Raw genomic sequence first — 17,630 nt, 5'->3', positions numbered from 1 at the left:
ATATGTTCAAGCTTTTAAATAACATTTACACAGTGCTAGTTCTGGCCTGTTAAAGTAGATGCAGTCTCACTTTTGTGAAAGAGTATGAGAGGTGGCAGTCCTGAGAATGACGCTTTATGGTAAGACCTTGGGGAGTGCCTTCTCATTTGCATACTGATAGTGCATAGATCAGGCTGTTCTTTTGGAGCCTGGTCAATATATGATTCAATGTAGGACAGTGGGCAACTGTTATTTTTATTTTAACTGTTAAGTATAACATACAGGTTCTCTGTCTTTAGTGACATTTGCCTGGTGTCCATGACATTGGTCTTCAGGTTCCTTGTGGCTTTTGAATACCTGTTCAGTTTTTAATGCTGGAATGTATCAATCTGCACTTTTTTTTAAAAAAAGATTTTATTTATTTATTATATACACTGTAGCTGTCTTCAGACACCCCAGAGGGGGGCATCAGATCTCATTACAGATGGTTGTGAGCCACCATGTAGTTGCTAGGCTTTGAACCTGGTCCTCTGGAAGAGCAGTCAGTGCTCTTAACTGCTGAGCCATCAATCCAGCCCTCAACCTACACTTTTGACTCTTCCATACTTATTAGAGAGTGTGAGGCTGTTGGAATTATCAAAGGGGGGGGGGGGTCTCCATGACACTAATGGCTAAGACACTGCTGGCCTTCTGCTATCTCACTAGTTTTACTTTTGCCCATAAGGCATGCAAGTACATCAAAAATAAGTTTCTTTTGCCTTTGAAGCTTTGGCAAAATGAAATGGGGTTTGCATGTTTCCCAGGCTAGTCTTGAACACCTGCAGTCAAGACACTCTTCTACCTTAACCTTCCTAATAGCTGGGGCTATAGGTATGTATCTGCTCTCCTCTTTTGGCCTCAATTCTTTTTTTTTTCCTCATTATTTAACTTTTTTTATACATATGCACTTGTATTTAGCCTGTATGTGTGGCTGTGTGAAGGTGTTGGATCCACTGGAATTGGAGTTACAGACAGTTGCGAGGCAATGAGGGTGCTGGGAATTGAACCCTGGTCCTCTGGAAGAGGAGATAATACTCCCAACTGCTGAGCCATCTCTCCAGCCCCATAACTCTCTTTTTTTCCTTTTTATTTAGTCTTCTGTCTTTACATCCTGGCTGCAGTGTCCCCTCCCTCCCCTCCCCCCATTCTCTCCCCACTTCCTTTTTCACCTCCCCACCTCCTCTTAGAAAAGAGCAGGCCTCTCAGGGATATCAACCAAGTATGGTACAGCAAGCTGCAGTGAGACCAGGCACATAGTCTCACTCAGGTCAAGGCTGGGTGATTGGCCTCAGTTCTTAAACTGAAGCGGTGGCTCTCCATTTTCTCCTGCTAGATTACTAAAGACCCAAAAGACGTATTGTTTAAACAATGAACTTAAGCTCTATGAAATGATTTAAAACTAGTATTTGCAGTGTATACATAATTCTATGAAGACATTATGTCTGTTCTAAGTAGGGCATGATGGCACGTGTCTGTAATTTCAGATCTTGGGAAATGGAGTTGAAGGCCAGCCCAGGCTACATAGTAAAACTCTGTCTCAAAAACAAACAAACCGGAAACGGAGACATTGTCTTTATTACTGAAGAAAAGTTAAGCTCCGACAAGTGAATTAACTTGCTAACTGGGTTGGATGTGCATATGTGTTTGGCAGTACTGCAGAGTCTGGTGTTACCTAATGTTTTTATAGTCAACCTAGAGACAATAGCACAGAGACACTGTTTTTTCGAGCAGTGCTGCTGTATGCAAGTTAAAGGAATATGTCAAGATCACACGTTGACGAGGTTCTGTAAAACACGAGGAATATAACAAAACTGTTTATCCCTTAGGAAAGACTAGTCAGTCTCTAAATGTGAAACGCACAGCGCTTTGTGCAGTACTCACTGTATGGCGTTCCCTTGTCATAATCAGGTTTTAAAATAATTACTCCAGTCTCTGAATACAAGATGGTTATTTCTAGCTGTATTCTAAAGATACACACAGCATCCTCGGGATAGTATTCTTCTGCTACTACTGAGGATAAATCTTGCCTGTCTGCCAAGCATGTGGGTTCCTAGAGAGGAGACTGCAGTGTTGGAAGCTGCAGCTGAGGTGGAAGGTAGTTAGTTGCATGTGTGGGTTACAATTTGCATGTAATTTATTTTGATGTTCTCTTTCGGTGAACTGAAGAGTAAACCGCCTCCTTAAATGTATTGATGAACTAACAGAGTCTTCTGTGCTTACCTATTCAGTGTCTTGTGTGCTTCATGACGTGTGCATTTACTATAGAAATTATCTGCTTGTTTCTATCATGTATATCACACATTTACTTCTTTATTTGTAAATCTGTTCTTAAATATGATTTAAAGTACTGGAGGGCCGGGAAGATGACTGGCAGGATAAAGTGTTTGCCTCAGTTCAGATCCTCAGAACCCTCAGGAGCACTTGTGTCTGCAATCTCAACACACCCTGACTGGGAGAAGAGGGACAGAGTCAGGAAAATATACACACACTTCAGTGGACGCGAGAGAACGTCCTACACACAGTGGCTGAAGGTGAAGGCTGTCACCTGAGGTTGTCTTCTGACCTCCACACAAGTGCTGTGATGTACGTGCGTGTACACACACACACACACACACACACACACACACACACACACTTCTAGGTTGTAAACAAGAACATACAATATAGTGTTAAGTCCAGATTACTCCCTTTGTGAGTACCTTATTATAAATAAGCATTAGAATGCCTTTTTATCAATAGGATGATTAACTCAGTTTTCTTTTTTAGTAGTTTGGTTACCTATATTACCTCGTCAGCCTTGAAACTGTCACGATGAACTACCAGATTGTACTGGGAATAAAACCTTCCCTGTTGTGGTCATCATTTTCAGTATATTTCACCCCCAGCTTCATAAAGCAGCTTACCTATCCATAGAAGCCTGCTAACCTAAAATGTCTCACTATTTTATTTCTTAAATGTAGGTGGAAAAAACCCACACCGAGGTCACAGTACCTACCTCAAATGGTGACCAAACGCAGGTTTGTGCCAACAGGCCACTTGTTCCTTTCTGCTCCCCACCCCTGTCAGTTTTTAATACTCCCTGTTCCTCTTTACCTTAAAAATAAATAAGGTTCAAATAAACTTCAATGAGCCAATATTTTATCTTTTTTTTTTCTTTATTGAATTGTGGCAAAACAGAAGCTTGCAGGAAAAGGTGAAGATCTGATAAGAATGAGGAAGGTTAGCCTATTTTCCCTTTCACAGCTAGGCCACCATTCCACCCATGCCCGTTACAGTGTATTAAAAAGACAGTGGTCCAGCCTTTGATTCTTCTTTATCAGAAATTACTCCAAGAGAGACAGTATGTGGGGAACCATCAAGTAGTATGTACACACAGACACACACACACACTCACACTCACTCACACACACTTAGACTGTTTATGGATAGGCTTTATCCAGATAAGCTTTCAGTATTTAAGTATCTTAATGAAATGCAATTGTACAGGCCAGACCTGTCTTCTAGGTTCAGACTTTACAAGAGCTTTCCCAGTGTCATCATGTTAGTAGACCTACTAGCATTTTATACACATTTATCACAAACGCCAACATAGCAGCAGGGACTTCCAGAATTAACAGTGTGTGTTTAACTGCTGCGTGCTTGTTTCCCAGCCTTGGAGTGGGATGAACCAGTTCTTACTGGATGTGCTTGTTAGCTCATTAAATCCAGAACACTATGGACATTCAGATATTGCAATCTCAGAAGTATAAAACTCTCCAAAAGGCTGGATGTTTTTACAGTATTTCTCCACTCCATGGCATGCGGTGTTCAGACCTTTTAGAGTTATATATTATCTTAAGATGATATTCAAATAGTTCATTTTCAAATAACAGCTGATTGTGTTAGAAGCAATGAAGGAGGAACACTGTCTATTTAAATACCACGGTCACGGCTTTCCATCGTTCGCAAACAAGGTCATCCGTTCCCTCTGGTAACCATGCTCTCTGTGTCCCTTGTGCTTCTGTGACCATTTCATGTTGGCATTTGCTGCATCGCACACATTTACTTTTAATTGTTTTCTTTTTGTTTGTTTGTTTGTTTGCCAATTTGCAGTTTGTTTCCCCGCAAGAACAACATTTTAATTTTTTTATGCTTCTGTTTTTCTCCCTTTCGTTTTCACAGAAAAAGAGAGAGAGACTAGATGGTGAAAACATTTATATCAGACATAGCAATTTAATGTTGGAGGTTTGTATGAACTTGAAGCTTGTTGCAGTTGGTGGCCTGGAACCTTCCGCATTCTGTGCTGACCCCCTCACTCTGCGCTGCCCTTGGGTTTGCATGCCACTGCATGAGAGACGTTTAGGTTTAAACTGCTTTTGCATGGTGGTAAACGTGACGATAAGCACTCATCTCTCCTAGCTTTTAGTCTGCATCTCTCATACTATCTAAGAAATATATGATTGGAGCTGCCTCTCCCGTTCATGGTTCTGCTGGGTTACCCCCTTTCAGAACATTCAAATAGCATTGCTAAAAGTTTCTTGAATTTTCTAAGAGTATAAACTGTAAATGTCCCAAGAAACAAATTTGCACTGCCCCTCCCCCTCCCCGAAATGAGAAGAGTATTTAAGAGAAGAAAAAGAGGGAAAGTGATGACAGTGATTGCAATTCTCATGAGCTTCCCCATTGAAGAGAACAAAAGTTCCTGAAGAAAGGTTGGGAGGGGACCTGACTACCGCAGGCTTAACTATAAAAGCAAGCTCATGAGTAGGATTTTTGCTTTTAAGATGAGACCACTGAAGCTAAGGAATTTTTTTTAAAGATTTATTTATTTTATGTATATGAGTACACTGTAGCTGTACAGATGGTTGTGAGCCATCATGTGGTTGTTGGGAATTGAATTTAGGACCCCTGCTAGCTCTGGTCCAAAGATTTATTTTATTATTTTAAATAAGTACATTGTTGCTGTCTTTAGACAGCACCAGAAGAGGGTGTCAGATCTCATTACCAGTTGCTGGGATTTGGACTCAGGATCTTTGGAAGAGCAGTCAGTGCTCTTACTTGCTAAGCCATCTCACCAGCACCCAAAGTTAAGGAATTTAAGTAGTTTCTCCAAGGCCACAGAGCTGATAAGTTGGTAAAGCTGGAATCTGACTAAGGAGTTTCAGGGCTTTTTTTTTTTTTTTAATTTATTTATTATATGTAAGTACACTGTAGCTGTCTTCAGACACTCCAGAAGAGGGGGTCAGATCTTGTTACGGATGGTTGTGAGCCACCATGTGGCTGCTGGGATTTGAACTCCGGACCTTCGGAAAAGCAGTCTGGAAGAGCAGTTGGGTGCTCTTACCCACTGAGCCATCTCACCAGCCCCGAGTTTTAGGGTTTTTAAGGACCATTTTCTTCCCAGAAAGAGTAATGTGCACACATCCTAAAGTCCTTTTTCTATTACATTTAATAGTGACCAGGTTTTTACCTCAGTTCATAGACTTTTCCTAGTCTGGAGCTCCACATTGGGTATGAGATGTAAAACCAATTTGGGGATTAAAGAAACTTCATGAGAAAAATTAAGGATACTGGAATTATTCTCTGTGGAAGAAAGTGGGACCAGTATAGTTTGTACATGAGCAAATCTTGTAAATAGAAGGGGAAGACTGCATTATATAACAATCAAGGCAGAACCAAAAGAAATGAGTATAAACTTACATCAGGGGTGTAGCTTCCCTGGGGAGGATTGCAGGAAGCTTACAGTGTGGGTCGCTGAGGGGGAGAGAAAGAAAGAGTGACACCATAGCTGCGAGCTAGGAGAAAACCTGGAGAAGATAAGCCTCACTCTGCTACAGGGGATCTACCCTAAGACAGGGGACTCCCTGCCTCGGCCTCCTGAATGTGGGCCTTGCAGGTGTGAGCCACTGTATCCGGTGAGATAGCGTGCAGCTGAGACCTGAGAGAAGAGCCATACATTAAATGTCTCCAGTGGGAACATTTGAGGAAACTTTTAAAAGTAGCTCTCTGGCTAGACAGGGTAGCACATCTTTAATCCCCACACCTGGGAGGCTGAGAAGGAAGACCAAGGTCAAGGTCATTCTCAGCTTTATATTTTAAGGTCAGTCTCATAATCATTAATATATGGCCTGTAAGAATTATTTATTCTCTTTTTTGTCACTAGCTATATTTTGAATATCTGCTTTGTAAAGGCACTTTAATACAAATATTAAACCCTATGGGTGACCTTCATTAATTGTGTTCTGAATGATGGCACAGTACCAAGTGCTTCACATCTGTTTGCCTCCTAGAACCTAGACCCTCTAAGGTCAGACTCTTCTGTGTTTCAAACTTGGAAACTGAATCACTGTCTTAGCCCGTATCTGAGACCTGAGACCTTTTTTGTGTGGAGATTAGGAAGCACAGACATGTCCAGTGGTCTCCTCTTCTTGGGGTAGCATCTCCCCACTGCAAGTAGTCCCTGAACCTGCCGTGCCAATCATATATTTATCATTTCTTCCATGAGGTGTGCTGTGGCTTCTGAGACTCACAAAATTTCTCTGTCATCTGTGTTTTCTTCCCTGGCGTTTTCCTGAGAGCCCTGAGAGGGGATTTTTGAATAAGTGTGTGTTTGAAATTTAAAACTACTAACTGCCTTTTGAGAACATTTTACATTTAATGAAGTGTTTGGTTTTATTGCTGCTAAAATCCTAAGATGATAGGACTTAAAAATTATCTAACCTGAACATAACCTGGCATGATTTGGCCATCATTCCTTAGTTATTGTAAGAAGTGACCCCAAGGAAGTTCTCTCAAGTTCTCTGTCGCTCTGGAGGGTTTTTTTTTTTTTTTAAGCATCCCTCCCACCTTCCCTTATCACACCCCCACTAATGCTTTGTTCTGGCACAAATAAGGTCGAGTTCATTTTTAGATCTACCGCCTCCTCCTCCATCTCCCAGAGAGAACCTGTAGCTAATGTCTGTGACAAATTCTATCTGGAGCAGGTCCCTTTGAGATCTTAATTTTATTCTATGCCCCCACAGGTTTCCAATAAAACAGCTAAGAAGGATGGAGAAAGCTTCCCTCAGAAGCTAGCTGTTTTATTGAAAAATATATTTTCTCAGGTTCCAAACCAATCAAAAACTAGGCAAGAAGAGTCACAAATCAGCAGGCTCAGTTCAGGCTGGGTCTGAACTATGCTTATCCCAGTATCTCATGGTCGGTTTTGCTTTGCCTTGGTTGCACTTTTAATCATCCCAAATGTGTTAGGTTGTTCTTGGTCCAAACAGATTTAACATCGAGTGAGGAGCTGGGTCACAGACTCTCACATGCCTGACAGGTCTCAGCTGCTCAGCCCAGGACTGAGTCTTGAGCCTGAATATGCTTATCTTCTTGTTTTCAGCTGTAGCACAGGCATTTCCCCCGGAGAAGCTTATGTTCCTAAGACAGGCTCACATTACTTCTTAGTAAGTGAGAGATGCTAGTTATGGAGAGCTACAGTTACCTTTTGGGGTTGGTTTCCTCTTTGCTCTCAAAGCATATACACATAGGTCAGTCTTGGGAAAATAGAAAGAGAGAGAGTAGTTGGTTCATGGGTTTCTGAAGGAGCAACCCCAGAATCCAGATGTTATGCGAGTCCCTGAGTTTTGTATTTTCTCCTAGATAGCAATTTGGAGAAAGTTTTATTTAGTGAAGGTCTTTCTTGCCTGCAAGGAGGAAGGAAAAAAAATTGATCCAAAAAAATTCCGTATTGTTTTTATTTTTTGTTTTCCAAAGTGAAATTATTTCCCACAATGCCAAAAATAGACAAATTCCAAAGTTCACACAGCATGCCGGGGATCTATTCCGCATCATGCTTTTCTTTGATACTATGCTGCCCTAATGGGAATTAAACAAGGTTGTATTATAGCTGCAGGCTCCAACTATTGTGACCTGAAACTCAAACTTTTGTATGTGCATGTATCTGGTAGACAAGGAACATTTGAGTCTTTGTCTTCAAGTTAAATTTATCAGACTCCTTTTGGTCTGATGCCCCTGGTTAAAAAAAAATATTACCCATCCCTTTAACAACAACAACAACAACAATGTCTTAGCCTATGCTTTATTAGCCTTAGTTTGGACTGTCTCTCCCTAGAGTGTTCCCTTGAAGAACCTTTCGTCTATTAGGTGACCTCCAGTTGCCTAATATTCAAGCTGCTGGGACAGTTGGATTGTTTTAAGTATTCAAGGAGAGACATGAGGGTCTATTGCCTGAGACTGGAAGTCCTTTGTGGGTGGTGCTGGCAGTTCAAGCCAGGGCCCTGTGCTGGATAACAAGCACCCCACCACCAAGCCACTCCCCCAGTGTAAGTCCCAGGAAGGCCCAAGTGAAACCAGGAACCATGGGGTTTTTATATCATAGGGAAAACATTGAAAACAGAAAAAAAAAATAGGGGTGATAGCTTAGTTGTGAAAGTGTGAGGACCCGAGTTTAGTCCCCAAAACCCATGTGAAAGTGCTGGGTGTGGGGGTGCACACTTGTACCCCAGAGCTGGGGCAGTGAGCACCAGAGCATCCCTGTACCTTGGGGGGCCAGCCAGCCTAGCCCTTGGTAAGCTCCAGGTCAGTGAGAGACCCTGCTTCAAAAGAGATGGTCAATGTCTCTGTCCTCAGAGGAATACCTGAGGCTGTCCTGTGGCCTGACTTGGACACAGATGGGTGAATAATTTAAAAAAAAAAAATCTTTGAAGTCATTTGATTAGAGGTAGAAACAATTGACTTTGGAAGTCTGGAAATAAGAATTTTAGTAATAAATTCTCGAATAAAACAGGCCTTAATAATAATAGAGACGCGAAGGTATTACAGTGAAGGGGGCGGGGAGGATTCTCAGTTGCAGGTCACCAAGGACAGCAGCTAGTAGACGCTGAGGTCATTGACCATGCCCCTCATTCGTCAGTTTCCCTATTGCTATCTCCATCCTGCCTGAGCTGAGCCTAAATCAGTTCTCCTCAAGCTGAGGCTAATGGAGTTGCGGGGTTGCCCTCTCGGGACGAAGAGGTAGAGATCTTGTTTTGCATCCATGGTGGAAGAGGAGACACAGTCAAGGAGCAAGCACCTCATGGGCAGTTTAACTGCAGGAGCTATGGTCTGTGATGCTTCACTGCTTCCAAGTACAGCACTTTGGGGTTTTGTTTGTTTGTTTGTTTGTTTGTTTTTTAAAAGGGGCAAAGGAATATACAGTGTTGTATATTTACAATCTAAATGCAAACTACAGGCCAGTAACACCTGTCCTGAGTGGTGTTTTCTGCAGAGCCCACTCTGCTGGGTTGCCCTAGGTGTGTTTCTTGTCCCAAGTATTTATTGTTTTGTGTCTTTATCCTTTCAACTGTAGGATTTAGACAAGAGTCAAGAAGAGATCAAAAAGCACCATGCCAGCATCAGTGAACTGAAAAAGAACTTTATGGAATCGGTACCCGAACCACGGCCCAGCGAGTGGGACAAGCGCTTATCTACACACTCACCCTTCCGGACTCTTAACATCAACGGGCAAGTCCCTACTGGAGATGGAGTGAGTACTGTGTCCACGGGACCGTGAGTCTGTGTGCAATAAGTATGTTAATTATGTATGTTAATAGTCTGGGTGGGAAAGTTTAGAGCTGAAATTTGGCTTTGACACCTTAACCGTGTGTTGCTGCTATAAAACACTCCTGATCATTTAGGTAGCTCGGTCTGGTTGTAGGAGTCCTTTAGAATTACTAGTGAGAAATGCTCAAAGCTGCCTGCTTCTGGCTAGTTTGTGTTTATAAACTGACTTCATGCCAGTAAAGCTTTGTTTATATTGAAAAAGTGCCTTCCCAGACCAGAGAGTTTGCTAAGCTTAGTAAGGTCACAGTTGCAAGGGAGTTCATCTTTTTAAAACTTTATTTGAACAACTTAGAAATGTCTGGAATGATGGCTCACAGTTATATAAGAAACAAAAGTCGTCCTGAAGCCAGAGAATGTAGAATGTTCAATTTCAGAAAAACAACTGATGGCTGATCTTGCATAACATCAGACCTTCAACCAGCTGTTTTATGAGACAGTTATGATCAGAAGAGGCCAGAGACACCTTTCAGGGTCTGTTCTCTATTATTGTTGCCATTTCCTACTTTGGAAACCCTACTACAGAATAAATAAATCTGTAAGGTAGTATCTTGTCAAATTTATATCTAAAATGTCTTTGTCTTTAGCCGGTATGCCATCTATATAAACTTAATGACTGATGTAATGTGCTCACTTTGGATCCCAAACAATAGCAGCTCTAGTTGTGAAAGGCAAAGCAATATCTCCAGTAAAATCCTGAGGTTACCAGGCACACACCTGCAGTTTCAACCCTTGTGGGGCTGAGGCAGAAGGATCATCTAAATATAGAATTTTGAGGCTGAATCAGATATAGACTCTCAAAAACAAAACAAAAATTGGGTTTAAATATTTTTTTTTAGGATTCTTGGTAATCTATTCAGATATGTCATTTATTACTTAGTTTCTGGAACTGCAGACAGGGATAAAAACTCTTCCAAGAATACCTTTTGTAGTTTTAAAATTTGGATTAAAATTAGCTAACAGTTTCACAAGTGAGGTAGGAGGCTACCTCGGTAACAGGCGGCTGAATAGCTACTGGAGTGGTTGGGTCGATTCAGTTGTCCCCTCAGACCCCCTTCCCGGAATACATGTTCATTAGTTTTGTGCTCTAAGTCTATAATATGTACTTTGAACTGGTAAAATAACCCTTCTTTCTGGGTGAGACTATCACTCTGAAAGGCAGACAATCCATTTTTATGTATCCTTAGAAATAAGACTCGTAAAGGTTCAAGGATAGTTGTGGTTTGAATTGACTGAGAGGATCTGGCCAACCAAAGCCTAATAAATGCTCTGAACAAGCTATTTGTCTTGTTGGACCTAGAGAATCTTAAACATCCTTGCTTACCTGGTGTTCTTCATGTGAATGGCTTGTTGCTATTTCATCTATTAACATACACCACGCATACACACACACACACACACACACATACACACACACACACACACACACACACACACACACACACACACACAAACTGTAACTGCTATTTTTCTTGAAGTTCTGATTTGAACTCTGAAAGTAACGTGAAAAAGTAACTTGATTTCTTGGATGGCATTGGTAAATTTGTATTGGTCTCCATTTTCAGAAAATAGCTTATGTCTTTGAATAGAAACCCTGTAGAGATCATCCAAGGGTGGGTTCGGGATGCTGGTACCATTCTTTGAACTTGAAAGAAATGACTTCTTATAAACTTGAACTGATCCATGAAAAGTGCTCAGATAATTTTAGCTTTATGCATATGCGTGCAGGTGCATGCACACACACACGCACACACACACGCACACACACACACACACACACACACACACACACATACATTCCCTCTGAATGAATGAAAGAAGGAATAAATAACTATACTGTCTTAATCTTTTGTGCTGGGACAATTCCACTTCTGGCACATCTTGTTGTTTAGGCTAACGTGTCTGCTCTCTGGGGATACCTCTCCTACCTTTGGCAGCTTTGTCGTTGCATTGCAAGGCAACTGAACTTATATAATTTGTGTATGACCAGGTGAAGAAAACTTCTATCCTCCCCTCGGGAAGAAAGGTTGGTGGGCCAGAGGTAACGCGGCTGCTGTGACTGCTGTTCACGCAGAACTCGCTCTTGTCATGGCACTAACCAGAGCACCCCAGACTCAACCACAGCGGCTGAATCATGTTTTTCTTTTGGCTACACTAGTAAATCCACACCCACAGCCTTTGCCCCACACACCACATCTTCACTGCTGCAGCATCTGCAGTCCTCAGTTTGCTTATTTCAGCGCATGGCTGGTTGAAAAAGCTGCATGAAATTGTTAATATGTACTCAGAGAGAAAATGAATTTAATTATACCCTATTCTTTTTATGTTGTCTTTCTTCTCCCACCTTATCTTCATTTAAAAATCATTATAATTTTGCATCCTGTCTTTCCTTTTATTCTTTTTGCTGACCAGTGCCCTAGCTACTTTATCCCTGATACATATCACTTAGGGGTGTGCAAAGAACCGGTATTCAGCTTCCAGACCGACCAGAGAAGGCTAGCTCAGCTAAAGGAACTCAGAGCCAAGTTTTTCCTCTCATAGATGCCATCTGCCTTGACCTTGGATAGCAGGATACAGGGATGCAGGGAAGAAAAGGTCCAAGTTGACCAACTGGGGAGCTGGGGGAGACTCCCTTAAATGTTATCAAAAGTGTTTGCTAAGTATATAAACCTTCATGGTAATCATAACCATTTCAGTCAGGGATTCCAGGCTGTGTAATCACTGAGGTCTTGTGGGGCTGTGTTTGCCTTTCTTGTTCTTCTCTGTGGCTGCCCCACCCCAGGGTAGACCCTGGAGACACATAATACAATTTATAATTTTGATCTTATCTTGCAGTCTTTACTAATATTCCACTGAGCAAAATCAAATGCTCATACTGAGCTATTGCAGTCAGAGTCTTTTTTGAAGAGATATAAAAATTGTTCTTTATATTCTGCCATTCTGTTTGTTAGTAAAAGTAACTTCATTCAGCAGAATGCTTCGTTATTGACACTGCCTAATGCATTGATGATTGGTGGCAGCATCAAAGCAATTAAAAATGACCTGGAATCCATATGTGGAAAAACATTCATGCATGAATAGCCTCAATAAGTGACAGAGAGAGGGGAAGCAGGTGACTGCTTGAACTCCCAAGTGTTGCAACACTGATTTATTCCAAACACTAAATTTTAATTCAGTCACATAGTTAAACCCGCAGGGTAAATTGCCAAAGTAGCGAGGGGCTAGAACTTCAAGAGCACCCAGGAGATCTTCCCACACCTTTGCACATCCCCAAGAATCACTTAAGCATTTTCCATCTGTCATTTTGTTCATCTCTCTGTCTTTCTTGATCTTCTACTGTGAAAGCAGACACAAGAACGTGCTCTGTTAGTACAGGGTGAAGAGAACAGTAAAAGGCCAGAGAGATCCACTGAGAGAACCTTGCCCCAGCGCGAAAATGAAGAGATTGCTCCCAAGGTTTCTATTCCAATCCCCGAGGAACACAAGGCTCTCAAAAAGTGCCACCTCTACTCTAGTGCTTTTCCGTCGCCTCGTATTCCTTTCATGATGTCTTTTCTCCTGGTCCTTGCCCTGGCTGTTTGGTGGTTGATCTTTCTGTGATTGGAAAACAGGGTGCTCATCTGACATGTCAAGACTAAAACCACCGAACTCTGTCTCTAGCTTGGAATGTGTAATTGCCCACGTCACGCCTCGGATCCTGAGCGTTCACTGTCATAGGGACCTCTGGAGGTTCTTTTTCCTGTCAATAATAAAATGTGAATCTCTGCAGAGTATACATTGTGAGGAAAAAGGAGTAGTGATGGATTGGCCCACCAGTGCTCCTACCCCAAAGTTAACTTTAGGCAAATCAGATGGAGGTATATGGCAGGTGGTACTCACCCCAAAGCTACCGTGCACACTCTTACTGTTGACCTGCTATGTCCCCTTCTCAGTGTCTCACGCAGACTGGGACACTTTGAAAACATTTGATGGACTATTTTCTCAGTCTTCTATAGCCATTTTTGTGGCATGGGCTCTGTAGTTTAAGAAGAAATTCGACTTCCCAACCTTTGAAAAGCCTTAAAATGAAAATTTTAATCCAAAAGATCCATAACCGCTCCTTTTCTTAGCGTGTCTAATCAGTGCATACAAAAGGCCTTTTCTGCAAGGGGCTCTGACACCTGTGGCCTTTTCCTGAGTGTTTATGAGCTGTACGGAATAGGCAACTTTATTCGGCCTGGTGTGGAGAAGAATCACGCAGAGGTTAAATGCTGTCTTTTCATGCATAGAGAATTCATTTTGTTTAGGGAAATGGTGCTGGTGTCCCGTGGCCTCTATCCAGGGTAGAAAATTTCAGACACCTACCTTTAAAAGTCCTGGAGTACAGATTAACTTGAGATCTGTATGTCAACACACTTTTCTCTAAATTAAAATATTGTTACTTCCTTATGGTATAAGTAATTGTTGCTAGAAGCAATGTTTAACTGTTATAATAAGCGTAAACGATACTGTTTCCTTGTACTTCAGACCTTTTCTCCCACTTGTGTTAAAATCAATTGTTTCTAATCAGTAGCCTTGCATCTAAGCTTTCACTGTGACATGTGTCCAGTCTGCATGTTGGTTATGAGGCTTCCCTGATGTAGAGGTGAGCACACCCTCCTCAGAGCACCACTTAGATGCTACATTGGTGGTTTCTCACCTTACTCTATTAACCTTGCATGACGTCGCTTGCTTTCTATGGCATTTGAACGCATCAATCTGGATGAGTTGTTAACTTCTCAGATAACTATTTTTGGACTCTGAGTTAGAGTCATCACGTTGAGACTATTATCTTTTATATTATTTCTTAGTGCTTTTTGGTCATTGAAATTTCTAAAGATGGTTTTTGCCTTTGAAAAGGTGGAGGGGGAGGGAGGAAGAGAGAGTAAAACAGTAAAGCAAGAATGTTGTTGTTCCTCAGTGCTCAGTAGTATTGATCTGTTGTTTTGAAGATAGGATTGTCTGATATTTACTGAAAACTGCTATGGCATACTCTGTCATTATTGGACTTAGGGGAAAAAACTGGAAAAAGAAGCAAGGACCAGGCTAGATTTTTAAGAAAAAAAATCTAGATATATGTGGTTTGTGTTACAAGTTATGTCTATTTATAACAAACATTTTGTAAATCAGCATATTTTTCTTGATTCACTCGTAAGAAAAGGGATTGCAAAGCTCTCTAAAGAACTGCTTTGCAAGGTAGACTACGACAGCCGTGAGGAAGTCTCCTTACCTGTGAAAAGATGTAAGATTTCCTTAATGAAGTAACAATTGCAACTAGCATTCTTTATGTTATTGTAAGTTTTTTTAGGAATTAAAAATTAACCTTAAAATTTTATCGGTACTTTTGTAACTTTCAAATTATATTTCCTACAGTTCCAGTTTTCATCGTTGTACACAACTTTTTATTAATTATTGTAAACATCACCCTGGAATTTTTTTTCCTTTTATATTGGAATTATTTCAAATCCATTAAAAGTTTAGTGTGAGCCAATGGTACTGTTCAATGTTCTGAAGTGTAGCGAGGATCTTCAGAGATCTTTGCTAACAAAGGAGCCACTTCTTATTGGTAAAGCTGCTGATAAATGGATACCAAGTCCTGATATTGAACAGAGCTGATGAGCATGGGCTCAAAAGATATAGTCATAGTTATCAGAGGACAAACATCAGCTGTTCCAGCCCTGGGTGGGCTTCAGTTAATGCTGCCAATACAAGAAGCTGCAGACGGCATCTCTTTCTCTCCCCCACTTCACTCCATTCTCGGTATCATGGGCATTCCAGTAACTGGGCACCACTTTACCCAGTTTTTCCTTGATGGCAGGTCCAGAAGTAAGGATATTGATACAGACCTGTGTCACGTGTTGGGGTTTTGCCTTGTTTTCCTGTGAATCATTTCCAGAGTGAATTGAGGAGGTCTTAACTACCTGGTGCCCATATTTCCACCTACATTCAAACAGACAAATCTACCTCATGAGAACAACTCTGCACCATGTTTCAGGAAGTAATGATGTTCAGTCGTCGGTCCCTGAGGAGCTAGGAAGATAGAATTTTTAAAAAGCAGACACATGTGGACCTCTTGAGATTCTTCTTGTAGTAAGCAAACAACCATGTTTATTTATTGCTGGCTGATCCTGGCTGATATTTGACAAAGCACTCAAAACTAGTAAAGTTAAAAATGCTTTTCCAGATTTATCCAGGTCTTAATAAATTCATATGGTGTTCTCTGAGCAGCGCACACTTGGGAATAAGCCCAGTTTCTATATTGTACATCTGTCTTTTAGCTGTTTGCTTATTGCTAGCTAGCATTTGTAGTATAAAGTAGATCCCATTTGCAAGTTTTACAACTTTGTTTACATGGTTAGTAAAAACTTTAAGGAGGGGACTGCCTGTTGGTCAAGAGTAGACTGGAATCACCTCAAGAGTAGACTGGAATCACCTCTAGAGCTGCCCTGCTATCACTGGGGAACCCAGGGACTTCCTAAGTCGCTCCTGTGGTGGTTTCTATGATAAACCCACAGGGCGGTCAATATCACTGAGACTTTTAGGGGTTATCACCAGTAAGAATGCATGCTTACACGCAGTTGTCATTTACTCAATACTACTGAGCACTGAGGAACAAGATGAACTTCTGTCTCACTGTTGCTCCCTTGAGGAAGTCTGCCCTCCTCCGCCTTTGTACTTCAGACAGATGCTGAAGTCGTGAAGGTCACAGTTCTCCGCGTGAAAGCCTCCCTTTCTTCATTACTAACTATTCACTCCCTGCTCTTTGTGACCTTGACACCAGAATCTGAGACAAATCCTTCTATTCTGTTGTCTGCTTTGTGGGATTCCTTCAGCTGCCTCCTCTATATTACTACACAAATGTCAGTGAGCTGCTCTCCTGGGTGCCGCGGTCACCTCTCATGCCTTAGGATCCCTTTATATCAGAGCAGATAGAGAAGCCCCCTGAGACTGGCTGGGAACAGGCAACTGGATGGTTAGGAAGGTCTGCTCTTGTGGTTAGGGAGCCTCTGGACTTAGGCTAGGACTGGGTGGGCTATGACCCTCAGGGGATTTTATTTAGTAAATAAAGTTCCTGTCACCATTGCTCATTATTTCCACAGGTCAGAAATACAGGCTAAAAATAAAATAACTTTAGTAACAGTTTATCTATATGAATAGATGGCAGCTTGTTGAAAGGTTTTTCCTCATTTTTTTGTGACTGGGTGGTTATGATGTCCTTCCTTCTACCATGGTTACAATCCTCTTTGGGGTAATTAATAGATACGTCTAAGATTTAAAAAGGGGAAAACAAAATCCCAGCTATCTTTTCTGATCCCTAAATCAACAAAAGCAGTTAGCTTCTTGTTTCGTTCCCAGCTGTCTTAAAGAAAAGGGCCTTAGTTCAGCTACTGAGTGTGTTTGATATTCATGAGGCCCTGATTTGATCCCCAGCACAATGAAAAGCAGAAAGGAAAACTGGGTGGTGGGAGGTAGGAAGGGGAAAGGAGAGAGGGGTGAACGGGAAAACATGGTTACTTCCTGCTCTCTGCAAGGATGCAGAAAGACAGCACGTCTGATGCTTGGGTCTGAAAGGTCTTAGGTCCTCTTGCCTCTGACATTCAACTCTTAGAACAGCGTCATTTAGAGATTTAGAAGCTGGCACTGCAGCTTGTGCTTGCCCACCCCCCACCCCCCATGATAGATGACTGTGTTATCTGGACAGCTGAACTCACTCCTCCGTCCATTAAGTTGGGGAGCTTCTCCATAGCTTTGCTTATCAATCCTGAATGCAGGGATTGTAGTTTCTTTGAGTTGGATGTGGTTGTGCAGAACTGGTCAGGAACTGAGGCAGGAGAGCCAGTTGAAGCCAGACCAGATTACACTCTGAAGACCATGTTTCAAAAGAGAAAGAGAACTAAATCTCTGACCTCTTCCTGAAACTTCTTGTTAAATTAAAGGCAGCTCTCTTGTGGGGTTAATCTTAGTTCTTAGCCTTTGAGGACTGCTCTCTGTATCAGCGGTTTGTTCTTTGTTTG

At 41.7% G+C, this 17,630-nt stretch overlaps 1 protein-coding gene across 27 annotated transcripts in view; it reads left to right on the top strand.

The window, feature by feature from the left end:
- The window catches only part of Epb41 (erythrocyte membrane protein band 4.1), a 151,934-nt gene that overhangs the window by 108,181 nt on the left and 26,123 nt on the right, over positions 1–17,630 (top strand). For 6 of the 27 annotated variants that reach the window (XM_006538912.4, XM_030253585.1, XM_017320238.2 and 3 more), the window contains one exon: positions 9,347–9,523. In XM_006538912.4, coding sequence (XP_006538975.2) covers positions 9,347–9,523 — 177 coding nt within the window. Of the gene's footprint in view, positions 1–2,978; positions 3,036–3,195; positions 3,238–4,179; positions 4,243–9,346; positions 9,524–11,587; positions 11,639–12,009; positions 16,896–17,630 lie in introns of those variants that run through there. The other 21 variants (XM_006538908.4, XM_006538897.4, XM_030253586.1 and 18 more) reach the window with 12 other exon arrangements.

The sequence above is a fragment of the Mus musculus genome, chromosome 4, assembly GCF_000001635.26.
Source record: "Mus musculus strain C57BL/6J chromosome 4, GRCm38.p6 C57BL/6J".
NCBI lineage: Eukaryota > Metazoa > Chordata > Mammalia > Rodentia > Muridae > Mus > Mus musculus.
The sequence above is the reverse complement of the archived record's forward strand: the minus strand, read 5'-3'. Positions and strand labels throughout refer to the sequence as shown.